At 45.7% G+C, this 27,938-nt stretch overlaps 1 protein-coding gene across 2 annotated transcripts; it reads right to left on the bottom strand.

The window, feature by feature from the left end:
* Nucleotides 1-4,915: 4,915 nt before the first annotated feature.
* LOC108641943 (paired box protein Pax-5-like) lies at nucleotides 4,916-27,365 on the bottom strand. 2 transcript variants are annotated; one of them, XM_018085895.1, is made up of 4 exons: nucleotides 27,211-27,365; nucleotides 9,608-9,664; nucleotides 5,517-5,646; nucleotides 4,916-4,987 (listed from the first exon to the last, which is right to left on the bottom strand). In XM_018085895.1, exons 1-4 carry the CDS (start codon nucleotides 27,319-27,321, stop codon nucleotides 4,956-4,958), a joined length of 330 nt encoding a protein of 109 aa, XP_017941384.1. In that variant the 5' UTR covers nucleotides 27,322-27,365; the 3' UTR covers nucleotides 4,916-4,955. The 2 variants fall into 2 exon arrangements, with proteins under 2 accessions (XP_017941384.1, XP_017941385.1); XM_018085896.1 differs by lacking the exon at nucleotides 9,608-9,664.
* Between the last annotated feature and the right edge of the window lie 573 nt (nucleotides 27,366-27,938).

Genomic DNA, 27,938 nt, shown 5'->3' with positions numbered 1-27,938 from the left:
CCATTGCCAGACGCAGCCAGGGTTGCTGTGGGTTGATCAATCCACCCTTGGCACTGTATTGGAGAGCCACATAAAGGTGCCAGCTTAACATGGCTTTGTCCTCTCAGAGTGATACCCACCACGCTGAAATCAGCAAGTGGGAGCAGGAAAAATGCATGTGCAGGTAATTAGTAACAATCACAGGCTGCTTGGAAACTGCTGACGACAGCAGTAATGAACTGGGCACATGTCATTGGCTTGTAAATGGAGAGAACACTTAAGGACTGTGGCAGCACACAGTGATGGAAGGGATTTCTTTAAACTTAATATTTAATGTGGTATAAAATTGATGCAGAGAAAGCGAGTGGTTCTTTAATCAGATATATTTGGCTGGTGGTCCATAATACAACAGAGTTGGTGGCTGAAGCAATACTGAGAGCTGTCACTAAATTTTTCCTTAGCAGCAAGTATTAGCCTGAATGCCAATGTTTCAGCAATCCTTTGGTTTTCAAGAACCATTCCAAATGTTTGGATATGCCAGCTAGCTAAGAGAGAGAAATTTTACATTTTCTATCCACAACTGCATAGAAGATCTTTGTCATCTCAAACCTTTGCCGGCTACATCACAGCCTGGCAACAAGAACAACAAAAAACTGTAATCGTAGTTCACTCAAGACCTCTGTTCTCAGACTTATTTCCATTATATTCTTTTACAGTCTGTCTTACAGATTTAAGACTGACAAGATGAAGTAGACTTAGTTCTCTTAGCGTATGGCAGCTCAGACTGCTCCAGACTTTCTCATAAAAACTGCCTTGAATAGCAGATATAGTTATCGAAAGGACATAAGTGTTCTTGGCTCAAACTCCTGCTTTTCATATTTCAAGTTACTTACCCACCTTTCAGCCTTACCAATAGCCTTATTCTTTATTGAAGCATCATGCAGTCGTGTTCACAGCTTTGCTTCACACACACCAGAAGAGTTCCTGGTACAAGTGACACAGTTGCTCTGGATACCACAACTCATTTGCCAATGTTTTAAGCAGCTCTAGGTCTTATGACAGTGAAGCTTTTACAAAAGTGTTTATAATCTGGAATGTCAACTGAGAAGTGAGGTCAGTCTCAAGGCATTAGCAACACCAGATACAGACTTTGATCATTTTGTGGACTTTTATCCAACTAACTCTCACTTTTTTACCTGAAAACACATTATCTAGCATGACTAAAACATGTTGTCCCCCAGGGCCTTTAGTCTCCTTCTCTGAGTTTGATCAGATAAATCACAGCCTTTCTGGAACAAGGAAGAGTGGAAACACTCAAAAAAGGGTGAAGAAATTAAAAGCAATGCAACTTCCTGAATCTCAAGAGAAGACCAGAGATCAGGTTGGCCCCTCCTCCTCCAATGACAAGCAGTTCACAAATGAAATGCCATCACAGATCTGCAAGACTTGGACTCTGGATGGCCAGACTGAGGGTGACCCAGAACCAGGGGCTGGCTCTGGCAAGACTTCTCTCATGAACCAGGGTATGACCACTGAAGTAGGTCAGCTGATACAAAGCTGACCGTCCTCCAGAGGTTGCTGCCTTATCGATTACCTACCTCTACCCACCCAGCCCAGCCCTAGAATGCTAAACCACCACTGAATTTTATCACAGCTTTAGTCAGACAACAGACAACTAAAAAAACTCTGAGAAGGCAGAGTAGGTAGTGTGTTTGCAGACATTTCTTGGACCTTGCACTCGTAACCGCCATTGTGCACCATTTCCCAGTTCCTGATTTTCAGAGGTACTTATCACAGATGAAAGTCCTGTGGCAATACACAGCTTGTGGTTACAATGGAAATAGGGTCAATAAAAGTGTATCCTTTTCCAAATCCCTTATCCTACTGAGGAAATAGGCTGGGAAAAGAGCTGTGACTGAAGAAATGAGTTAATTTTGGGGAGAAAATAGAGAAGTCTGTCCAGAACTAAAGTGAGAAATGCATCATCAAGCGTGCTATAATGGACACACCTTGCACATTACAAAGCATGGCTTGCTGCTGAAGCCCTCCTGCTCCTGACAGTCTGCACATCCTTTCAGCTCCTCAGGAAAGAATCAGGGCAGGGGGCATGACTTGGGCATATGGTACGTGCCTAGTGCTATACAATCCAGATTGTTATACAGACTTCTGAGCACTTCTAGAGCATATCCAGCACAAAACAATTCCTATGGTTATTTAAAAAGGAGGGAGGATAGCAGCTAGACAGCCTCCTCCAAAAATATATCAAGAGGCATACATTTTAAAAGGATTTTGGTATGCTTGTGTAAATCCAAGTTTTATGAATGCAGATGATAGAAGACTATACAGCACTATCAAACTAAAGATATAAATACCCACTGTCTTGAAAAACATGTTCTGTTGTAGCTCTCACTCTGTCATATTTTAAACCTGATGGCAGCTTTTTTCTAGAGCTGCTGCTCATAAAGTCTGCTCCATGTTTTTGAGGACAACTAGCAAATTTAACATTTGGAACTTTTGTTCAAGTGTAGGTAACACCACAGGGACAACCTCTATAAAATCAATACTAAGCTCCGCAGTATCACCTCTGTAGTTGGTTTTGCTCTAATAAATGATCAGCTAGCTCACCACATTCTAAGGAGGTAGCAACTAGAGACACGCGAGAAGTGCTTAAACAAGTGTAAAAGAAGAAGTGCTGCTGATGTACCAGCCAAAACAACAGCTCTTGGCTGAACCTCATTTTGGCCAGGTGCAGATCCTGGATGGGCAGTTCCTTAGAAGACAACAGAAGGGAGGGAGCATTCAGTTTCTCTATTATCATCTTGGTTTCCTAACTTTGGCCCATGATAATGTAGCTCAGTTATCTCCTGCTACTTTGCCTCCCCCCAAGGACACAGCTCCCGTCAGCTCCCACTGCGCACTGTGGACACTCCCAGGCGGGAGATGCCCGCAGTACCTGCTCATGCAGTTAGAGGTGCTATCAGGCTGCACAAATGTCTAACAGGGCACAAGGTTTGTCATGGGACAAACACTCAGGAGAAGGAACTAAAAGGCAGCAGAATGCCCATGATGGCCTGAGACAGCCTGGGTCTTCTGCAATGAGCAGCACTTCAGGCTTCAAATTAAAATGCAGGGAATCATAGAATCATTTAAGCTGGAGTTCTGCAGCAGATAAGTGAGAATAAATTGCCTGAGGAGAAATTACTTTTTAACTTTCATAGGTTGTATGAGTGACTTATGACGACCAGCATGACGATTCATGTTTCTTCTTACATATTCCTTTCAGTTTCCTTCTATTCTATGATTCTATAAACAGCACAGACTCATAGAATCATAGAGTGAATTGCATTGGAAAAGTTCTCTAGTTCCACCCCCTTGCATGGACAGGAACACCTTCCACTGGACCAGGTTACTCCAAGCCCTGTCCAATGTGACCTTGAACACCTCCAGGGATGGGGCATCTACAACCTCTCTGGGCAACTTGTGCCAGTGCCTCATCACCCTCACAGTAAAGAATTTTTCCCAATATCTAATCTAAACCTATTCTCTTTCAGTTTAAATCCATTTTCCTTTGTCACTCCAGGCCCTTGCAAATAGTCTCTCTCTAGCTGTCTTGTAGGCTCCCTTTAGTTACTGGAAGACTGCAGTTAGGTCATATTGAAGCTTCCCTTCTGCAGGCTGAACAATCCTAATTCTCTCAACCTTTCCTTACAGAAGAGGTGCTCCATCCTTTTAATCAACTTGATGGCCTCCTCTGGACTCACTCCAACAGGTCCATGTCCTTCCCATGCTGGGGCCCCAGAGCTGGAGGCAGCACTGCAGGTGGGGTCTCACCTGAGTGGGGCAGAGGAACAGAATCCCCCCACCCTTACCTGCTGCCCACACTATGGGATCAGCCCAGGACACAGGGGGTTTCTGTGCTGCCAGCACATATGACCACGCCATGTCCAGCCTCTCCCCCCGCAGCATCCCCAGGTCCTCCTCCTCAGGGCTTCTCTCAATCTGCTCATCCCCAGCCTGGATCGATCCCGAGGGCTGCCCTGACCCAGGTGAGCGCCAGCACCTGGCCTTGTTAAACTGCATGAGATTCCCATGGGCCACTTCTTGAGCTTGTCCAGGTTCCTCTGGATGGCTCTGTCCTTTAGGTATGTCACCTGCACCCTCAGCTTGGTGTCAATTGGTGAAGATGCCTTCGATCCCTTTGTCTACGTTATTAATGAAGATATTAAATAACACTGATATTGATAATGATTGATAATGAAGATATTAAATAAAACTGATCCCAGTACAGACCTATGAAAGACATAAATATATCTGTATCAATGCTCTATCTCCTTATCTCATATAAGCCACATACATCTCCAGGAGTCCCTCGTTCTGTCCATCCATCCCTAGGTCACACTGACAACTGAAGGGTCCCCAGACACCTTTCTTACCTATGAGTCCACCACTAAAACCACCCACCCAGTACCAAAGACGTATTAAAATAAGTCTCCCCATTGCCACTTCAAGATACATATGATTTTTTTAATACTTCTTCTAACTCCCTTATTTCTTTTGAATCTTCCTAAACTTTTGCTGAGAAAAGCCAAAGGCTAATGTTGTATTGGGGTAAAACAATTCTCTAACAATTGTTTTCAAAACTGCTCCTGTCCTAGATGAGACTGTAGGGCTTTAAAGATACAGAAATACTACACGAAAAACAGTATCATCTTCCCTTGTAGCAACAAAATAAAGAATTGCATGCAATCTTTGGCAAAACAGAAAAAAATCCAATAAAATTTGCACAAGTTAGACACAGCAGTAACACACAGAGGTAACATTTATATTAAACACAGAGCCTTACATTTTCAAATTCCTCATCTTTTCTGATTTGCACAATTCATTTGGGACACAATTTAATCATTTTCTTACCATTTGGCCAAACTCCTTCCAAGCAGTGTGGTCAGCCCCAAATAACTACGTAACCAAAGCATTTATCAATCTCTGTTTCTTAACTCTTGCCATATGTCTGCTGAACAAAAGCAGATGATGTGTTGTTCCCTGGATAAACAGCCTTTGCTTTTCATTTAAATGTTTAGCCTTATTGCATAGTTACAACTCTAGAAATGGTACAAAACATGAGCATTTGTAGGAATTAATAGCAGCCAAAATTCACATTTGTTTGAACTGTCATAAAAACCTTGTCCACTCAAACACACCAGGCGTATTTATGAAAAATGAGCACCAAAGCCCAAAGGCAGAGGCAAGCATTCTGCTTTTTGGTGACACAGTGGTACTCAGGATGCAGGTTTGGAGTAGAGGGGCACAGCCTTGGAGTGAAGGGATGGATACATCATTTGTTGGCTACAAGCAAACACAAATGATTTACACAAGACTTTCAATTGACTTTCAATAGAGCTGCTCTGAAACCACATTTTAAAATAGACTTTTGAGAAAATGACTCCACATCTGACACAATTATTCCATAAAGGGCCTCTCCCTACAATATGCAGGCATAGACAATTCATGTCACTTATCGGTGTTAGAAAATTGCTTACCTGTAACTATAGGATAGGACTGAGGACCAGGAACACTCGCTCCCAAATCTGCAGAAGTAGGGCTGGTTATATTTGCCTTCATGTCATCCAATCCACTAGCTAGTGAGGCCATGGCTGAGTATTCAGTTGCCTGGAAAAAGAAACAAAAGGCATTTTAGTGATAATAAATTTGCTATTCAAGAGCTTTTACCTGTGCGACAGAAAGTAGGTGCAATATAGAACTCAAAAATCCTTTGTTCTGCCAGTTTTAAAGGCAATGCCCAGTTAAATGGGGCTTTCAGCACTCAGTCTGCTCAATAAGTGGGTTGGTGCTTATCACCACTGTTCTTGGAGAACACTAAAACGGGCTTTCTTTATAAAACAAAAGCCAAACTCATCAATGTGTAACAAGATTTTCTTGAAGGTGGAAATTTTGTAGAATAACTGTCAAGTGCAAGTTACTTGCTTGTTAGAGAAAAATGTCCTTGCCTGTTAACCTGAACTCTCCATATTTCAGTGGTGGCACTTGAGTGGACATGCACTAACAAGAAGGGAGGAATGGTGTATCCCATTTCCCCCCTTTTCTTGGGAATGTCACATTTCTTCATCGTTTCACAAGAAAGTGCACATACATATTAATGTTTGCTTAATGGATGCATTCATAGCCAACTGTTCCTAAATTGAAATTATTTAGAAATAAATCACCTGACTGTAGTAAGGACGCTGTCTCATTTCAAGGGAATTTCTTAATTTCATTAGCCAAAGGTATTGTAAATGAGCACAGGTCCCAAGAAATTAGACCATTTGTGTCCCGTAACCTGTGTAAGTCCTGCAGCTACAGCAATCTACAGTCAGTTTGGAGGATATACATGTATATGGCACAAAGCTTATCTTCATTTGCCTTATTTCCATGACTTCTTATAGTCAGGATCATTCTCACAAAACTGGGAAGTTTCCTCATAAAGTTCTCCCTTCCCTGCTCCTATCTGCCCTTTAAGTTTTAATCTCTTATTTGTGAGATGGCAATCATGCCCATAACAAGTGGAGGATGATAATTTCAAACTAAGAATGGCAATAGGAACAGATAAACTAAAGAGCAACCACTGTGAGGCCAATCCCTGCTGAATTCCTGAAGATTAAGTCAATGCAGAAGCTGCACAGAGGTGAAGAAATGCTGGGGAAACCAGGATCACGTGGGGGTTTTTTTAAGTGACCAAAACAAAAATCAGAGTATCACAGAATCCTAGACGGGTTTGTGTGGGAAGGGACCTTAAAGACAATCTTATTCCACCCCCTACCATGGACAGGAACACCTTCCACTACACCAGGTTGCTCAAAGTCCTATCCAACTTGGCCTTGAACACTTCCAGGGATGGGACATCCATAAAAGTTAACTTTTTTTTCAAGGAAACAAAATCTGGTCTGAGTGAATACATCCTCTTGCAAGTTTGTCCAAGAACCCAGCACACAATCTGGTGCTTGCCACTAACACAACACTTTGGGTCAAATATACCTGTTAATGTCTCTGTTGCCCACCTCTCACTCAAACAGAAGTTAATTTACCTGGATAATTATGTATTAGCAGGTCTGTGTAATAAACATGTATTTTCTGGAGTACAGTCTGACACCTTGAAGGCTCCCCTGTATAAATCCCTTGCAGATGTGTGTGCCAAATGCATTTTGCGAGGGACTAGCCCCTGGCCACCCTTGTCCTGCACCCAGCCCATGGATCAGAGTCCTCTGACTCATCTTGTAGGCTCCTCCCTAACCTTTGCATTAAAGCTGTCCTGTTCCTCAGTCCTTTTAGCTCATTCCTTCTCTGACACCCTCCATACCCTCATGTTTGCCTTGCCTTCACGCACCCAGCCCCTTTCATCTGCCACGACTGCCTCAAAGACACCCACACCTCTGTCTCATCCCCCATTTCTGCCCATTGCAGAGGATGGGCCCAGGAGCATCCCTCCTCTGAGGAGGGTGCCAGTGATGGTCCCAGCCTTCCTCCTTCCTACAAGTGCAACCAAAGCTCCTTCTTCTCACTTCACATCACATCAAGGTGCATTTCTCAGTCTTCCAACACCAGTCTGAGCTCTCCTACATCTCCAACCCCACCTTCCCTTATTCAGAGTAAATGCACATGCGGCAACACTGCTGGGTTTTTTCTGTCCACAAGACACCAGACAAACAACAGCCCTGCAGAGGCATTCCAAGCAACTGATGATGCATGAGCATGGATGGGCTGGCAGCACAGCAGAGGAAAAACCTGTCTTTGTGTGCTGCTGTTTGGTATATCTGATATCTGGAAAAGAGCACACACCAATTCCTGGAGAAGGATGCCTGATTTTACCACGTTGTTCTATGAAAGCCACAACCCCACCATATCCAGACTGGAACATCTCTTCGTACTCTCCCATGGGGCACTGATCCACTGCCCCCAGTGAGCAGGGAATGAATGTGGTTTCTCACTTACAAAGTGGGAGCTACAAACTTGTAGTCTGGGAGGAAGCATCCAGCTGGGATGGGACTCTTGCCACAGGCTGGGTCATGCAAGACAACTGGGGTGGTGGTTGCACATCTAAACCCTGCCACCAAAAGCAGTTTTTGGAACTGCTGATCCTTGCACAAACCCAACTGGAACCAGCCTGGGCACCTGCCTGCAAATCTCCAACAATTCCACAGCTTGCTTCCCTTCAAAGGTCCAAGGAAGTGTCATGGGGAAAGCAGGACCAGAGTTAAAAGCTTTAACTGTAATGACCTCAAAACATTATGCCAACGAGCCATGAGCTGGTCCTTCAAGCTCAGAGAGACTAATCAGTTCCAGTGTCAGAAGCAAGCAGTGATCAGGGTGTAGCACACCCTGTCAGAGGTCAGGACAATGGTACCCCATGCTCTTCTGTGTCACTGCACCACAGAGAGTTGGAGCAATGTCAGCGGCACAGCTCCAAACCATGGAACCACATCTGTGGACTGGAGAGACTGGAAGCATTATAGTTGCTGAGCACAGTGTGGAGGGAGAGCCCACAGTCAGGCAGTGCTGTGGTAGGAATGAGAAGGCGTAAGGTAGAGGTGTGCAAAATGGAGATCTGGAGTCCCTCCCTGCTTTTGGTCCAAATAATTTGCTGCAGACAGGAACTGCACCTCTTTTACAATGGCCCAGCAACATTTTCCTAGAGGTAAGAATAGCAAGATTTTTGGGGATTTTCCAGACGCTTTCCAGTGTCCAGATCACTCCTTGAAGCCACCAGCAACTGAACACCAGCAGCCACACAGACCAGGCACCAACCACTCCTCCCAGCACCCAGGTGGAGCAAGTCCAGGCTGAGGGGCAGCCTGAGGTGGCTGCTGACCCCTCTCTGCTTATGCTGTCCCAGTGGAGGACTGATCATCAATATCACATCTACCTCTGCAGTAGCAGTTCCCACTGCACAGCAGAGGGGGTGTGGTCAGGGCCATCAGCAGCAGGCTGGCACAGTGGCTGTGATCAACACTTGGCTGTGGGCGGAGAAGACACACCATTGCCAATGGTGAGAGACTGGGGAGAGGCGACAGTCAGCAGAAGCATCTTTTGGCCCATGAGGAGAGAAGAGCCACAGGTGCAGAGCAGAGGAGCCTTCACCCTAAAACCAGCTAGTTGGTGCTGCCTGCAGCTCTTCTCACCCCCGTGGAGGGGCAAGGGGACCCCAGTACCCCATGAAGAAGCACAAGCCTCTCTGTCACTGTGCCTTCACAATGCTGGGTGTTGACCCACTCCTGAGAGGTAAAGCGATGTCCCCTCTTCCCGCTCCCCCCAGACAGAGCTCTTTCTTTCAGGCACCCCATCCAGAGAGGAGAACCAACCCCAGGGGGAGGCAGTGCTCGTGGAGCAGCCCCTCACCCCATGGCCCCATTGAGACTCTCCTGCCAACTCTTCCCAGGAGCTTCTCCAGCTGGTCAGGGAGGGGCAGCAGAAGGGGTCAGACTTGGCTCCTGCACCAGTGACGTGGCACTGCTGCTGGTGAGGAGCAGCTCAAAATGACGATCATGGTTAGGGGTCCCTCCTCGCGCAGCTGGAAGCCTGACCTTCTGCTTGGTATGTGAAAAAGCAAGAGTCGGGTGTTCAGTACCCTAGAAATTACCTGAAAAATGACTGCCTGCGGTTGTACCACGCACTGTCTCATCAGCATGGAGCACCACTGCCATAGCATGGAGGAGAGAAAACACAAGACATGTGAAACGAGGAATAATATAAAGGAGAGAATGAGAAGCTCAAACTGAAAGGAGGAGCAAGACCAGATCTCCTGTGTCTCCCCTGCCCCGTCCCACTCAGCTCTGGCAGACAAGAGCTGGAGTCTGGCGGAGGATTGGTTGGGGTGGTGAGGAGAGAGGTGGTCTCTGAGCACCTTTGGGCAGCAGCACATGGGCAGCATGGTTTGCACAGTCCCTCCCCACCAGATTTCTCTGCAAAGTGCAAACAGGAAGATTTCTGCTCTGAGTAGATTTTTACATCCACTACCACTACAAAGGCTTTATGTCTAAATACTAACACCCCTGGAGTGGAGAAGTTAATGGGCAGATGGAGGGAAAAGGGGTGCAGGAAGGTTTCAGGATCATTTTCAAACCTGCTGCACTATAGTGAAACAGACAGACAGACCATCACCAGCTTCACCCTGCACTTTTCCTAGCAAAGATGCCGAAGTGTAACCCACTGAAAAGTCAACAGGTACAGAAATTTTCTCTTTGAGATTTATCTGGAATTTTATCCTAAATTGTTATGCAAAGATGGACACACAGTAGAGAACAAGATCATTCCCTGTAACAGCCTGGTTCTAGGGTGCCAATGTGGGAAAATCAGGGAGCTCCCATAAGCTTGGATGAGACCTGCAGCAGCATTGTGACCCAGGTAGTGTGAGACAAATGCATCCCCCTTCTACCCTGTCTCTTTCGCGGGGCACAGACCAGGTACACATCTTGAAGCGATTGCACCAAGCAAAGACAGACAAGAGCTGCCTGCTGCACAGGGCAAGTGGCCACTGAAATGAGCCAGCTGGGGTCCATTGGGACTTGCACATGTTGCTTTTTGCATCTGCTCAGTCTTCCCAATTAAAACACCAGGCAGGCATGAAGTAACACCTCCTGTGCCCTCCTGCCAATGACACAGCTGCCCCCAGGCCCACAACACTGCTCAGGACACAGCAGCAGCAGCACAACAGGGTCTCAGACTGTCAGAAGTCTTGGGGACTCTGGTCTTGGTCTGCCTCCTTACCGACCATGTGCACTGCCTTCCCTGCTGATAGAGATGGTGCACCGAGCACCTTCACTGTCAAAAAAGCCTTGAGGCCCCTGAAAGGCAGAGTGCTGTCCCTCAGGTCACATCCATTACATCCACTGTTCACCCATGATGCCAGCAGCAAGACAGACCTCACACAAATATCTCCAAGTCATTGTGTCTTAATACTTTAAAATTAATCAATAAATAGAGGTAGAAGTGGTACACGCCAGGCAGGCTGTCCAAAGAAACCCCCACCTCAGCTTGACAAAGGGAAAAAATTTGTAACATTAGATATGGTTCGAAGAGTTTAATCCAAAGAAGCTCTAATTAATCTCCCCAGGCTTTGAGAAACCCAGCACCACTTGCAGCTGCACAGGCACTGCTGTTGCTCTGCCTGGAGTTTCAAGGGAATGGAAAATCCATCCTAATGCCCTCCTCCTCAGCCACTCAGGATTTAGATGGGAAAGTCTTCCAAAAAGCTATATATCAAAGTCTCACCACTGCCGCCTGCCAGCCACCCCACCATTTCATAATTTACTTGGCATTCCCTGCACTGTCCACCACTGCCACCAAAACCAATCCTGCTTTGGAGTAAATGCTATTTACACACCTAATTTAGGCCAAACCCCAGTTATTCTTTGATTTCAGCCACGTTGGGATCATTGCTGTCTCACAGAACATGGAAGTTTGGCTTCAGTGGTACAACCTATTTCCCTTGGTTTAAATGGAGTATTTCTGAACCTCCCTTTCACAAAACATATATGTTTATAAAAAATTAGCAGCTGTGCTTCATTTTAGCCCAGATCGAATTAGGATTCATCCCCAGAGATTCCTCTGAAGGCAGTGGGAATTAGCTCATGCACCCTGCCATGAACACATTTACCCTCATACTTCAAAACAACTGACCTGTTTTTGACCCAATCTTCACATTATCTGCATGTGGGAAATGACACATTTTACATTTCCACAGTGCAATTCATAAGTGAGCGCAGTCCTTCTCAGATTTTCTGAAGGGATCCCCAAATCTAATCTAAATGCCTAGAATTTACCTGTTGTTTTTCTTTCATACATATAAATAGCTGCATTTCCATTCATTCTTTGTTTCTCATTTTCATTTTGTTCTAATATCTGCATGTAAATGTCTGAAAATAGCATCTGTAATTGAAGATTATGAAGTATAGCCAGCTCCTGACAGGCTGCTAAGGAAGATGGATTATCCTCATTTTTCTGTAAATTTTGTCAATTTTTGAATTCATAAGCTATCAACACTGATAAAAATGTGACCGCACAGCTGTGTCAAAGTGTACGGCATGGCATCGGTGCAGCTCCTGAGGAGGATGGCTCTCCCCAGCCACCCGGTCAGGGGCAGGCACTGCAGGAATCCTTCCTAACTGCTTGCAGTATCTACATCCCAATCACACCACCCCCTCCACCCTGCCACCCCCCCCCTCCCAATTCAAATAAATAAATAAATTGAAAGTACGCAAATTCTCTGGTGCACCAATTCACATCACAAAGCACAATTTATTATGTGTTCTCCTTTTTTATTTATCCCTAAGTAGTAAACACGATTTCCATTCAGGGGGTTCGTTATGTTCCACTCCTACCAGACAATCACAGCACACTTGAGGCAATTGTTTAGCCTCTTCCTCTCAATTTTCCCATTACTGGGAGTAAGTACTGTTGGGACTCTTTAATAGCCCGACTGCAGCCCATATCAATAACAGATGAGGTTTAATCGTCCAACACAAAAATTATTTAGGCTCAGTAAGGACATTCAATGTCATTTGCATAATGGCATTTCTATCCTGAGCACCTAACCCATCGTGCATAAACAAGGCCCTGGGACCATAAATAATAATAAATCATGACGTCCACACTCCTATTGCTGTAATAGGAGCCTCTCTATGTAGAAATTATTTCAGTAGGAAAGGGGCACTATAATTTTAAAGACATGTGGCATTGCACGGACCAGTAAATCACACCCATGTGCACAATTGTGCACACACACGTGCCAGCAAGGCTGCCTATGGTGAGCAGCAAAACCCCAAGGAGTAGCAGCACAGAAAACTGTCCACACTGAGCACTGGGAATGCTTTTGATTATTGTTCCTTAGGCAGAGGTAGCAGGCTGAACAAAAGCAAGGTCTGTGTGCAGTGCCTGGGCACGTGTCCAATGGACCTGTTAGTCTGGCAGTCCCTGCTTGGCCATTGCTCATGCCCGCTCTCCTTTGACCTCTCCAGGAAGGTCTGGTGGAAAGAGAGCAGAGACCTGCAGATGCTCATGGGTATTTCCCAAGTAAGCCCTTCATGGGCCATTGCAGTCCCCAGTGTCCTCTCCCCCCTCCCCCATTCCAGGTAACTCAGCACTGCCAAGGCCACCACTAAACCATGTCCTCAAGAGCCAAAGTCTTCATCTGGTTTTCAAACAGAAGCTTCCATAGAAAACCATGGCAAGGCCAGCCCAAGGGAGGCAAATGTACACAGCAAACTGAGGTGGCTTTCCAGATTTCAGTCTTGCCTGGCCTCTAACAAGTGTGTGGGTGAACAGAGACAGCAGCACAGTGGCAACAGCTGGCCTCTGCGTCTGCCAGGATTTGCCAGCTTCATCATCGTATATTTGTCCTCAACAGCTCTGTCCTTTCTCAGTATAAACACTGCTCTGTCTCCTCTAGGACATGAAAGAAAAGTATGATTCACCCCAGCCCACACCCACCCCCAACAATACTGCTCAACCCTGCAAAGGCTCTTCCCTGCTGTCTCCATGACAGAACCACCCAGTTCAGTTTACTGAGAAAGGCAGAAACTCCAAGAAAGATTTTATAGGAGCCTGCTCCCAGTGCAACACCACTGCCTGCACAGGCACCTACTCCCCAAAACAGCGTCTCCCTAAGCCCCCTCCAACTTCTCCTCCCCAGTCCTCCTCCTCCTTCCCCTCCCGGGGCAGTCCTCACTAGCTCCTCTCTGGCTTTCCCCACAGACTCACATGGGGTGTTTCTCTTCTCCCCCTCCTTCCCGCCCTCTCCCTCTGTGGCTCCTCTCACCCCAGGACCAAAGGAGCTCTCTCAGCAGCCTCCACCGTCCTACATGCACTGCTGAAAAAAGAGGTACTTCATCAAAATAAAGCGCGAGACATCCAACTGAAACAAAGTGTAACACAACCTGCCCTGGTGGAAAAAACAGTTTGCTTTTTGTAAACCCAGCACATAATTTATGCCTTTATGCCTCTCACTGCCACAAGCCATTGTTAAAATGCACTGTTTCTCAGGAGAGGAACTGGACACTTTAACCCTTAACAGTAACAATTTCAGCCAAAGAAGGAGGGAAAAGGTACAATCCTCCATCATGGTGGCTCCACTGCTTCCACTGAAGCACCAACATGGGTGTGAAGAGAAAAAAATACAACACTCAGCATAGTCAAGTATTTCCTTATGGAGAAATACAAAACAGAAATATGAAGGCACACTGAGAATGTTCGTGAGGTTGACAACGATATTGTCCGATCTTCAATCCATCCCACCAACAGTTCTGAACCCTGAGAAGTCTTATGCAAATTTATGATAATAGTTTGGTTTTCTATAATGCTTTCAGATGAACTACCCAAAGACGTTTCACAGATGTCATCTAAGAATCCTATCATATCAGTTTCTGTATGATATTATGCATTGTGTACAATAAACTGGTCTCAAAGTGGCATCCCATGGCAGAATACCAGGGTCCAAGGCTCAGGGACAGCCAAAGCCACTGCAGCCGCCACAGACACAGGAGCACCAAACCTCTACCCAGGGGGAAGCCAGCAGAGAAAGCCAAGGAGATTGTTGGTTTGTGGCATGTTGCAAAGTCCAAGCTGAACAAATTCGTATCAACCCATGAAGTCCTGAATTTCAAAGCTGGACATCAAGCAACACACATGTTTCATTTTCTAAAAGACTCGCTTTTGCCCATGGGAACCTGGTGACTCTACAGGGGTCAGCAGCCTTCTGCCTTTCATTTTTGGGGTGGAAACTTTCCCTACAATGCTGAATTCCCCATCAAATCCCCAACATGGAACTGACTTCATTAAAAACCAACCAACCAAAAAACCCAAACAAATAAAAAAAAAAACCCATGCAACAAAACCCCCATAATTTCCCAAAGTTTTTCTTTCATTTCTTCACCCACACCCAAACTAGAATGGTAATGGCCACAATATTGTAAGCCAGTTTTCATTACAGCATTTTTATGGAAAAGCCAGGAATCTTAAAGAACCAGGAATCTTTTCCAACTTCGGTGATTCTATGGTTCTACATCAGAAGTTTAGATTAGGTATTAGGAAAAAAATTGTTATGAAAAGGGTTGTAAAGCATTGAAACAGGCTGCCCAGGGAAGTGGGAGTCACCATCCCTTGAAGTGTTCATAAAATATGTGGTTATGTTTGAGGACATAGTTTCATGGTGAACATTGTGGTGGTGCTGGGTTGACAACTGGACTTGATCTTAAAGGTCTTTTCCAGCCTTCAGATTTCTGTGATTCAGTAGGTACAAATGTTGTTTTCAGAAGATTTCTGTAGCACTTTCTGAATACAAGGTCTTCAGGGCAGGGGCAGAGGCAGCAGGAACCAAATTCTGTGCACACAGAGGGCAAAGCAACAGGTTTGGACACTTCAACCAGAGTGTTTTGTACAGAAAACAAGAAGTGCTAGGAAGGGTACTGGGGATGTGGAGCGGGGGAGACAGTCCTGTGCCTTCATGCATGCTGCAGGCATGCCTCATGCCAATGGAGGCCCTGGGAAGGCGAACATCAGGGGAATGATGTGGTGCTTGCTTTGATGTGGCATTCACCAAGGACGGACAGGCATGAAGCCCCACTCATCTTGTGGGGTAAATCTTGAGCTGTTTTTCCCCTTTGCTAATTAGCTGAGGCCCACTGAGAACCAAATCTGACCAGCAACAGGTCCAGAATGTGAAGGCCTCGGGACAAGGCACTCGAGACTGGGGCATGACAGAATCCCTAACTTCAGAAAAAAAACCACCCCATCCCACCTGCATGCCCATGGGGTGGGGAAATGGCCTCCTTGCCTTCAGAAAAGCACCTAGAAATACCAGAAATTATCTGCACATGGGTATAAAAAATGAAGCAAAATAGAGACAAGTCGACCAATGAGCAGGGTATCTATAGGGTGCTGGTCCCACATAAAGAGATTCTGTCTGAAAACACTCACAGTGTGCTGCTGCTGAAGGCCCTGTACCTCCCCGGTATCGTGACAGTCTCCGGGGAGGACCTTCTACACAGAAAAATTATCGAAGATTACAGGTTTTAGTGAAACATTTCAGCTTTTATCAAAACATTCTCTGAAAAGACAGGTTCAGCCAGGCATGCTGCTGTTATAATAATCACTATTTTGCCATTAAAACATCAGAAGAAGCCTGGGCACCACACAGAGAGTGGAACATCAGCACGAGCAAACAGTATGAAGCAAACAGAAAGGAATCCACCACTAGTATGACCTGAGCACCTCTCCCATCCCAACAGCAGATTGGGTTCTTATGTCAGAAGGGTATTTGGCATTATATTTTCAAAATTTCCCCCCCAGTCACAAGAACAAGACAGGAAACATTCAAACAAAAACAGATGTGGGATCAGTGCCCTCAGCAAAACCTCCACTGGTACAGAGCCTCGCAGTTTGGCAATGCCTGAAAACCATTCATCAGCCATGTAGCCTGATGACAATTTCTTGTGTACCATAACTTATTCTGTTACTTAATCCTGTGTTTCAATTATTTAGAGAGGTCCTAATAACCAGTGAAATACTGTAAGTCTAACATAGCATCAGACAAGTGTGATTCTTCTGCCTGGCTTCACTCCACAGCTCCCATTCCAGGAATGCACCCATCTCCTACAGTACCTCCTTCTCCCCAAGCCCTCTCGATGTGTCTCTGTATGTGACTTGTCTGGGCTGACTTGGACCTGAGGTCAGTCCTGAGCCTGGAGGGGGCTTTGCAGAGGACGTTGGCCTCTCCAAGGTTGCTCTTATTCCATTACCCTTTCAAGGGGAGAGGAGCAGAGCTGAAACCATGCTCCTACATATTAATCTTCTGTCTTAGCACACAAGTTCCCTCCTTTCAGATTTCCTTTTTTTTTTTCATTTTGAGAAATTCTGCTGCCACCAGGTTTTTAAGTAATCACTGTTCATAGAAGCAGAGAGGAATTTTGAAGCTATCTCTCTTGTCTGGAAGTAGCTTAGCTCTACAATTGCTTTTTGCCATTCAGACACTATTGTAGGTTGTTTCATTCAACCACCTCCTAAAAAAGGGCTACCCAAAACTATGGCATTCTTCTGAAAATTAAGCATTTGGATAAGCAAGTTTCTCAGGCTTCTGGGCGTTGCATGCTCCACCTCATCCCACATAGTGAGTGAACAGGTGCTGCTTGTCCACCTCAACCACACTTTTCACACTTTCCATTATAACCATACCAAAGTTTCCCTAAGTCACACCATAACAGTTGGAATGAACAAGGTGGCTGGACAGCCAGATCATGGGATGATCCAGGTTGGAAGGAAGTTTCAGAGGCCCCTCAAAGCAAGGCCAGCTATGGAGTCAGGCCAGGCCAGTCAGGGGTTTATTCAGCTTGGTCTTGAAAACACCACAGATGGAGACTGCACAATTTCTGAGGGCAAACTCTGCCCTGTCTGACTGCCCAGGTGGGAAGAACTGTCCCCTTGGGCCTTGCAGAGCCTCTCCTATGTCAGTTCATACCCCTTTCTCTTATGCTTCCACCACGCACACCCTTAAAGAGCCTGGCTCCTTCTGAGATGTTTTAGCACAACAAGTTCTTCAGGGAAGCATACTCCCATCATTGTCAATTATAAAATGATGGACAGGTTTAGAGAAAGGCCACAGAATTAGTGTAAAATAGCAGTGATTTCCAAACCAAAGGCTGGAAATTGTACTTGAAACTTGTCAAAGCCTGTGGGATCCAAACATTTACTGGAGACTAAGTAGAGAAGTCTTGTTCCATTCTTTGAATGCTGCTGCAAATCCTTTCCCTCAAATATAATGTGACTTGGCCAGGCACTAATTAAATCAATGGGCAAATATGTTTACTCACAGATTTGTCCCTGTCTTGCAGGGCTAACACAGACATAAGAAGGTCGGTCAATTTTTCTCTGACATAATTGGCCAACTAGTGCCGTAACATGACATTGTCTGATATTGGTGAAAGATGTGGTTTCTCTGTCTAAACTGAAAAAAAAAAAAAATTATTGCAAAACACACAATGAACAAATACGCAATTACTTAACGCCAGTTCCCAAATTTCAAAGAAATGTGAACACTTCTGTCAAGATAACAAGTGGGAAAATCTTTTCTTGAATTTTCCACCTCTCTATCACACTTAGAAGCCACGGAAAATCCCTGGAGGAAACCACCTGCTGCCTTTGGAAGATGTTGTGTTCCATGTCATCATTAAGCTCTGGATGTAAAGCTGATGGAAGGTGCTGAGATAAAACTTGGTGACTGGAAAAGCACCCCCTTCCAGCATTACCCAACAGTAATGTCTGCAATTTCCAAACACTGTTACCCAGATTCTCAGGGAAAAAAGCACACCACACTCCTCCTCAATGGCATCTCAGTCCCTGAGAAGCTTCCAGAACAGGGGAGAATGGTCTGCCCTTGCCAGCTGCCAATCCTCTCACATGTCACTGGCACCTACTCTGCATGAGCCTGTGCACAATGTGGGGAGCCTGTCCAGGGGAAAAGACATCCCCCCCACTGTGCACAGAGCAAGGAAAAAAAGAGACAAGGACAAAGGAGGTGTGAGAGCATGAGGCACAGCAAGGCTGGCCTTTCCTTTAGCTTGTGAATTTGTATTTTCACATATAGTCACATTTGAGAGCAGTCAGGAGGAAAGAAAAGGGATGCTTAAAACCAGGAATGCACTGCAATTCCCAAAGGAGATGTTTACCTGGGTATTTTGGGATTCCCCCTCCCTGATGGGTCAAAGGGAGGAGATTACAAGGATGACTCTATAGGAAAAGTACTCTCATTTGGCCCCACTGGAGTCAGAGGTAGTCCCTAGATAGAGCCATGTGAGTTGGGGTATGAGGCCCAGCAAACCCAACGCAGCAGACTCAGAGGTAAACAGCATTTGCATCAGCCTCAACCAGTGCTGAGGCTTCCCTAACAAAGTAACAGGCACTGGGAGAGCTCCAGTCACTCAAATTCACCCTGAAATCCCCAAGACCATGTGCTGCTGCTCTTCCCCAGCTTGGTCTCATTATGCTGATTGTCAGCACAGCAGGATGAGTGCAGAGAACCCCCAGCTCTGTCCTCTGGCAGCAGCTTTTCCTCGGCAGGATCATTCTCCCACAGCATTGCAGACCACAGGAAATGTTCCCAGTCTCCTTCTGGGAAAGCCTGCAGGAGAAATCCCAAACTCAGGCTGCCCACCGATTCCAGACAAAGTGGGAAAGCTGGTCACCACACAATTCTGTGGGGAGAAACCCTTGGGAAGGGGCATTGGGCTTTAGTGGGGCACAGAATATCTCCCTCTCTCTGCCGGACAGGAGAGCAGGCAACCCTTGGATTAGCCCACTAGGGCTTCTTCTCATCTCTTTTACTTACTCAAAGACCAGCTGTTTCAATTCCATCCCTCTCAGACAGCCTCAGCTGTCCCTGCAAGCTGCAGGGTGCTCTTCACAAAGATGATGCTGATGCAGGAAGACGTTAGCTGGATACATGGCTTCTGTCATGCTCCTTTCCCAGAAAACTCCCTGCCTCCACAGCCCCACTCTCACACAGAATACCAGATGTCATACAAAGGACTCTGCTGTGACTGTCACCAGCCAACATGACATGTCACAACAAGGCAGCACATGTGAGGAATTCTGTGCAGTCTTCAGACATTCACGCACAAAAAAATGCTCGTAAGGGAGGGCAGAGCAGTAGGAATGCAAAGGAGAGGTGTTGGCCCAGGGAGCTGTGCTTTCTGCTGCTATTCTAAAAGAAAAACATTTCTACTCAAAAAAAAAGAAAGTTGATTTTCAGCAGGAAGAAACACCATGGAAGGTTTCTATCTCCTTTTTCAATCTAAAATGAGCAGAGCCGAAAGAGAAGGTGGTGCATCCTTCCCCATTCCCAGCAGTGCAATGGAGGAACATGGGGCTCAGAGAAGAGACTCTGTCCCGAGGAGACTTCAGCCTCTGCAGCAGACAAAGAAACTCTATCAGACAGCTTTGCAGAATAACCTGATGATGGTGAAACTGGAGACCACAGTTGGCAGCATAATCTTGGAGTTTTGTGCATGGAGCAGCTCATGGAGGGAGATGGGTGTAAGTGCTACTGTCATCTCAAAAAATCTGCTTCTCTGTCCCAGTGAAATGCTCCAAGTTATGGTTGAGCGCTGGTCCTCTCATCTTTTTTTTTTTATCTCTTTAGATTTTACCATTATTGAAAGGTTCTACTGGGCAAGGAAAAAATGTTGCCAGCCTGAGATTTCCTCCTGAGCAGTGCTCTAAGGACACTCTCCCCATTTCTTTTAATTTTAACAACCAGCCAGCAGAGCTGAGCAGCACCAGGTGCAGGGAAACCCCTGCAGCACACACATGCTCTCCCCAGGGTGGGAGCAGCTCATTCCCACACCCCCTGAACCCCCCCAACATGACTTGTCATGAGGACCAGCAGCAAAGCCCAGCACTCAGGGAATCAACATAACAACTGCAGCAGGAGGCCAGTCCCATGTCCTGCCAACCAGCAGGAGCACAGCTTACCCCCCCCCCCATCCCTGTGCAGGCCAGGGGTCATGGATGCCTGTCCTCCCAGCTGCTGTCCCTCCATCACCCTGCCTGCCCAGACCCTGCGCCCTTTCCATTCGGTAGGGGTATTGATCTGCTGGCAGCAATGGGCTGGATAATTAGCCAGGAATTAGGGTTTCTATTACAGCCAGGAGGCTGCCCCAGCTGATTTATCACCTGAATAATTTACTGTGATTGAAAGGAAATTAAAACGAACTCCATTTGACAACTGTGTGCTTTTATGGGCTTTAGTGAAGACTCAAAAGCCAAATTAATAGCCTGGTGTTGTTTGATAGTCTACTGAGGGTAAATATGGGAAGGTTTTTTGTCTCCTGATGTGCTCTCCTAGCCTGGCTTTTAGAGTGGGGTTTTTTCCCTCCCACCAATAAAGTCGCAGCCCTGATTACAGAAGAGGTTTCAGCCATAAAACCCACAGAACCACTCTGGCTCCCTGCTCCTCTGTGCGCTGCCAGCACTCACCCTCTCCTGCCCTTTTCTTCAGGTAGAGAGCCAGCAGAATGGAGGGGAGCAGGCAGGCCCCACTGGCAGCCCGCAGCCCACCCTGGCACCGGCACCAGCAGCCAGGGCAGCCCACCCAGCTGCTGATGCCAGCCAGTCTCCACTGGTGCAGGATGAGGGACTGGCTGCCACTGGGGCAGCCTGAGGAATAGCATGGGCATAATGCAGTCACCCACAGACTCGTCCTGTATCCTGCAACATCCAGTCATCACCTCGACCTGCTGCCACCCCGACAGGGCTGCAGGTGTGTTCCAGCATGGCACAGGGGGCTTCCCACCTGCTGCCAGTCAAACTCCTGCCTGCACTGAGGAACTGCCTGCAGAGCTGGCAGAGCAATGCTGGACTCCACTTCTCCTCTTCCTCTGTTTTTATTTTTTCTCAGTTTTAGTACTTGTGTACATTTATTGAACCCTGTGTTGTTTTGTTTTCCTTTTTAATTTTGCTTTTCATTTAGCACACCGTGCAATGCAGCCACAGTTAAGAGCCTACCTTGGAATGCTCAAATCATTTCTACAGGTGGCAGGTCAAGAAAAGATCTGGTTGTTCAAACAAATGATGAGTTAGTTTCATAATTTTCACTATTACTGGACTACATGAAGTTTTGGGAAGACACAAGCAAATATTAGCTCTGCATTTCTAATACAAGTGTCAGAGTATTTTCAGATCCTCGGCAGCCTCTGTAGGGCCAAGGGTTTCCCAGGACAAACCTATTTCTCACACTCCAGGGAACAGGACCACGCATATTGTTCCACAGTTCATAGAATTATGGCACATGATTGGTTGGGAGTGACCTTAAAGATCATCTCGTTTCAGCCTCCTGCCATGGGCAGGGACACCTTCCACCAGGTTCATTCCTTCCTTCTGCTTCTTCAGTAACTGCACTTGGGGACTGAGTGAGTCCACTTAAAATACAAACAGATTGTACTTTCTGGCTTTACTGGGATTTTCCTTGTTATTCCTGAAGATCAGACTCTAGTACTGTGAGGAGGATTGTGCATCTCTGTGCTATCAGGAGCTGCATTCCTGCGAACAGATCATACAGCACAGCTCTTCGGAGCAAAAAAATCCTAAGATTCCTCTTTCAAAGCCAAAGCATACTTGATAGGAAAGCAAAACTTGAAGATTTTCAAAAGGGCTTTATGCCCCTCTCTTTGTCAGTCCAGAGAACTCCTTCGTCATAAATCTCTCTGAATCAGGTTTCAACTTCATGCAATTCTTTGACTTTTCCAACTCATAAGTAATTTTAAGGGGTTCCTTAGCTGTCAGAATTCTCTTAGTTATCCAAATTCCATCTGCCTATGCTTATCCCTAGATCCATGTTTACTTGCATTCCATATCACAAACACATGTTACTATATGTTTGCCAGGTTACTGGTTTCTGCCAGACCCCAACATATCTACATTTTATACAGAAATTTATCTGAAAAAAGATATTCGGTTTAGTTCTAGCTAAAAGCAAACTAAAAAAACTAGTGCTAAATCCCTAGGAAGGGCCTGGGAATTATCTGCTATTAGCAGCAATAAGTTCTCTTCTATGTCAGGTGACCTACATAGTGTTGAATTTGGTCACATTATGTTATGTCTCATTATGGCCCTGTTCTAAAGTTTGTTGAAGTCAGTATAAATATTCCTCTTGGCTGCAATGAGTATTCAACTGGACCATGTGTGAAGCTGAAGTACAAGAGTCCATTTGTGTTGTGGACAGAAATCCAGCATGAATAATTCTCTTCTTTATTCTGAGGAAATTAATGCACTGACTCTCAGTTGAGCCAATCTGGCTGTATATCCGTCACCCTGTATTTTTCTCCTTAGAGGTGTTAATGCTGCTCTCACAGCTGCCACAAGCACATTCATCCACAAGCCCCCTTCCCACCTTGATGGGGCTTTCCTGAACCTGTCCAGCCTCCCATGCCTGAAGCCCCTGTCTCTTCTTGACTTTCCTGGGCCTTGGCCTCCAGGAACATCTCCTGTCTGTGCTTTGCCCTGGGGAATGTAAACAGTACACACAATGGATGCCACAGGCTCAGCCAGCCCAGGGCAGCTTCTCAGGGGTGCTGGGAAGAGCTTTTCCATCCTTCTGGTTGGAATCGAAGGAAGCCATTGGAGGACAATCACCCTCACAGCCAGGCTCAGGGTTTGCAGAGTACAGCCAGTGCCTCTAGTTCCTCCAGCTCTTAATGAACTATAGGCATTGGAAAATTTTGCAACTCAATGTTGCAGCTCTGCGCACAGGATGAGTGCCTGTTCTGAATAAAATCTGAATTGTCACTGCAGTGACCAGGAATGGTGGGGTTTTGCCTGCGGCAGGGGCCAGGCTGGAGTGTGTCAGTCTGCCACAGCACAACTCCAGGGCCAGCGGGGAAAAGCCACTCTTTGTGTCAGTATGGTTTGCTCCAAGGACAACTGGGGTGCAGCCTGTGCCAGCAACACAACAGCCTTCCCTGTGGGCAAGGGGACTTCACCACAGAGCTGACACACTGAGGATCAGTAAGGCCCATACACAAACATACACACACACAGAGAAGTACAGCGAGAACGGGAGCTGCTGCCAGCCCAGAGGCAAATGCTGTGAAGGTTCTTCTCCAGGACCTGAAAATTACGTTGAATTCAAGTTGTGGGCTTCATCCCGGCTGATGGAAGAGCTGTGTGGAAGTGGTGGGCAGCAGCCATGTACAGAATGGCAGTGCAACACTGACATTGCAAACACACCACTATGTGCATTTCCAGACCAGTGCCCAGAAACACGTGAAATTAGTTTTCCATGAACATATGCAGCCAGTGCAAATTGATCACAGGCTGTTTGCAAAAAATGAGTACAAAAGGGCACAAGCATGAGGGAAAGCCATTCATTCTACATAAGAATTCAAATTTATAGCAGGACTCTGCCGGGGGAAGTGGGTCAGGGTAATTCTAGAGTACTGACTTTATGCTGTGTTTTCTCCCCACAGTATATAGACACGAAAGGACTTGATGCTGTTTGCACAGAAGACCTTAATTCTCCAGGTCCCAGCTGCTGGAATTCCCCTGCTGTCAGATGTTTCTTATGCTCCACACATGCAGTGCTGCAGAGCACACACCTACATGTGCCCAACTGCACCACTGGCTGTCAGGTTGCAAAGTGAGGCAGGTAACAGGGGATGTCTCACTTCTGCCCCCCAACGCACACCATACGATGGAGTTTTTAATGGTAGGAACACACCATAGGATCCCCACCTCACCCAGCACACACAGTTGTCACCATTTCTGTCCAAGAACTGTCTAATGCTTTATTTTCCTGTCACTGTCCAGTGGTTGCCTTCTCTCTCAACATGGTATGAGCTCTTCCCCAAAGACAAGCATCCATTCCCTGTGGGTCTCTCCACAGGCAGCACAGCTTACAGCAGATGTGAAAACTCTTACGATGTTTATGGAAAGCACAACATGTCTTGAGGTGAGAAATAACTCAAGAGCTTCCATTTTATACAAATGAGCTGAGGGAAATGTAAAGACAGTAAAGTGAAGGAAGTACTCAAAACAAAGGGTTTGGAAGCTGTGAGCAAGCACTCCCACACAGACCTCGGTCCATCTACCTATACATGAGGAAGAACGGACATTTTCCAAAAGGCAAGGACAAATTTTGTCCAGAAATTTTGTTCAAAGGAAGACTTTGGGCAGCAGAGGCAAGTCTGCAGCTGGAGACCAAGCATGATGAGACTGCAAACATTGTGCTGTGCAGGAGGGACCTCTTCCTCTTGACCATGGCCAAGGGCCTTCCCCCAGCAGACAAATGAGGAGGAAGACTTGGAGAGGAGGCAAAATCAGGAAGAAAAAGGGAACTACCTTGTCTAGAGACTAACTTCTTCCAGTAAAATACCTGGAGCCCTCCTCAGGTGAACAGCACTGGAACATCAACAAGTTTTTGTGCAAAATTATTGATATTCAGATGGCTGCTACTGGATCAAATTTCTAATAAAATGGACAAACAGTGGGTCAGCAGCTCCTACCAGTCTTCTCCCCACATTCTGTCTCTACGGGGAGGAGCATCTTTTCCATATTTTCCTCTACGGAAATAGCTCAGGGCTCCATACATCCACCACTGATTTAGCTCCTACAGCATCACTTAGGAGTCCAGCAGCACTCTGGACAGCTTGATGTCACAGGCAGACCTTGCTTTACTACAGCAATCTATTGCAAGGACAACTGTGGTTTTCCAAGGCACATCATTAATGTTCTCAGTATTTTCTTTCTCATTGATTTCTTCAGCCTTACTAATTGATGCAGACAGCTTCTCTGCTTTGGTTAAGCATCATGACAGCTTTGCTTGACTTACCAAGGAGGTAAGACATGACTGTTTTGGTAACAGCTAGGGTTCATAGCTGTGACCCTGTGAAACACAGCAAGTCTTACACATCTGCTCACATTGAAAGTTATAGTTCACACACCATCACAAAGCAGAAGCTGACCCCAAACAACCACAAGCCCTTGACCATGGTCCAGCCTTCCAAAAGCAAATGACCATGCTCCAAGCTATATGAAAGCAAACAACTACAAATTTCTCTTGTAATCAAATGCAAAAATGCCTAAGCAAGATGCTTCTGCAAAGCATCTTTTGAATCTCATAGTGTCACATTTCTTAGCATCTTATTTGACTTCCCAGAGCATTCAGAGAGTACCCTGTTCTCCAAACTGATAGCAGCATATCTCCAATTTTAATAATCCGGTTGCTCAGAGCTGTTCTAGTCACAGCTCCTTACATGGGCCTGGGAAGATCCCTGCTCCACCAACAGTCATACATCCCAAATTTGATAAATGGGATAACACTTCAGCAACATCCTTATTCAAATCTCCCATTCTTCCTATAAAAAAAAAGGAAAACTTTATATCTGGATAAATGTTCACTCGCTGCTGGACTGTCTCCCATGAGCTACAGCTGTCCATGACTCAGGGGATCCAGAACACAGAAAAAAATACACAGTCCTCTCCCATCGTTGCTCTCTTTGCAATGACTATTTGGGCCCGTAAAAGTTTTGCAGGGACAGATCTAATACTTTGGATGGGATAACCACCATCTAGTGGCACATGAAGGCCACTTCACCTTCCAGAGAAAATGATGGCTTGGCTTCCCATCTTTTTTCAGCTCAAGTTCAGATCTGCAGAGTTTCTCAGCATGTGTGAATCAGGGAAGCCAGAAAACCAGCAGAAGCTGGTGAAAAGTAAATGTCTCTATGAATGAAATAATAAATGTGAGCCTAAAGGCATGAGGAATTTCTACTCTACCATAGGACTTTCAGCGTAAGTAATTTTTTTTTTTAAATGTATGCTAATACACATTCCTTGAGTGGATCCATGATGGTAGTAATCTGCCATGAGAGAATCTCCAGTGGCCCTCAAAAGTACAGATTCCTCCAAAGGGAATCAGTGTTTGGCTGCAGTTAGAGGAGTCCATCCACCTTGCTAAAAAGCACGTCTGTTATTAAGAACCCTGAAGACAAAAAGCTGAATACATCATTGAGTAGCAAGCTAGACCAATACCAGTGCTGACAGCAGTATATTAATTTCTACCTCCTTTTCAGCAGCTGAATTAAATACTGCTACCCAAGAAGAAGAACACAGAGATGTGGCTCATCAGTTTTTGCGTGTGCTTCTGCATCATGCCTGCACAAATGGAACTTTCCCAAAATATTAGTGCCAAGTCCTCCTCAAACACACTGCTGATCTGTAGGTGCAACTAATTTACCTTCACATGCTAATGGGTGTTTCTCTCAGCAAATGGCCAGTTACACGCCTAATAAGCCATTTCTGGATACAAAAATCTGATTTGTGCCCACAGTCATGATAACTAGGAACCAAAATTAGGCACTGGGTTTTGCAAGTCTTCCTCTTTTTATCTGCAATGCCTGCTTTTGATCTAACAAAAACATTAGAAGCTGTGATGCTCTTTAAAGGCTCATTTGATGCAACTGGTCCAGATCAGGCATAATTTCATACCCAAACATTTGCTAATGTTTGCTGAATGAGTGTTTTCCTTTATTTTTTTATAGACTTTCATGGTTAACATGCACTTGGCTGAGATGAGCTTGACAACACACCTGTTTTTCTGTGATTGTCTACTGAAACTGAGTAGCCTTTGGTGATGTCCACCAAACAGACCTCTGCCAGCAGGAAGCATATCAGGAAAACATGAAATACTTGCAATAGTACCTGCTCTGGCTTGATGGGCTCAGTTGCTGTGAAAATGTCGGAATAATGTTGCCTCTCGAAGACACGATCCAACACTTCCAGCTGCTGCTGGGTGAAAAGGTCTCCTCGCATCTGTTTCCGAAGAAAATCTCTGCTTGGGAGAGAATGGCCATTTGGCACTGGAGATTCCTGAATACCTTTCAAAGATGAGAGAGAAGAGGAAGAGTAAGTAGTCATGTCAGTGATGAGGTCTATAGAACAGTGTCACATTTTGTCCCTTGAATAGACGTGGGTATTCAATTATGTGCAGATACAGGTGATCACAAAGGTTTCTATGAGGCCTTGAAAACAGCATATGGGCCTACATACCAGGTACAAAGTCCTCTACTCAGTGCTGATGGTCAAACCCTTCTAACAGATAAAACCTCCATTCAGAATCGATGGTCTGAACACTTTCAGACTCTCTTCAGTACCAACCGTGTAGTCCAAGATTCAGCAATTCAGTCCATCACACAACAACCAGTAAAGTATGAATTGGATACTGCCCCCACTTTAGGAGAAACCCTCAAGGCCATACAGCAGGTGAAAATCGGCAAGGCAGCTGGGGTTGATGGAATTCCACCTGAAATCTGGAAACATGGGGGCCTTGCACTCCATGCTAAATTTCACTAGTTTTTGGTGTGCTGTTGGGAACTAGGCAAACTACCATCAGACCTTCGTGATGCAGTCATCATCACCTTGTATAAGAA

This window comes from Manacus vitellinus, unplaced genomic scaffold, assembly GCF_001715985.3.
Source record: "Manacus vitellinus isolate BGI_N305 unplaced genomic scaffold, ASM171598v3 scaffold_9_pilon, whole genome shotgun sequence".
NCBI lineage: Eukaryota > Metazoa > Chordata > Aves > Passeriformes > Pipridae > Manacus > Manacus vitellinus.
The sequence above is the reverse complement of the archived record's forward strand: the minus strand, read 5'-3'. Positions and strand labels throughout refer to the sequence as shown.

Coding starts and splice junctions, on each gene's coding strand:
- LOC108641943 (XM_018085895.1), bottom strand. CDS start 27,321: ATGCGAGGAGACCTTTTCACCCAGCAGCAGCTGGAAGTGTTGGATCGT. Junction 9,665..27,210: donor AGCCCATCAAGCCAGAGCAG/GTACTATTGCAA, acceptor ATGCTATGGCAG/TGGTGCTCCATGCTGATGAG. Junction 4,988..5,516: donor GTCCTATCCTATAGTTACAG/GTAAGCAATTTT, acceptor TTTGTTCAGCAG/ACATATGGCAAGAGTTAAGA.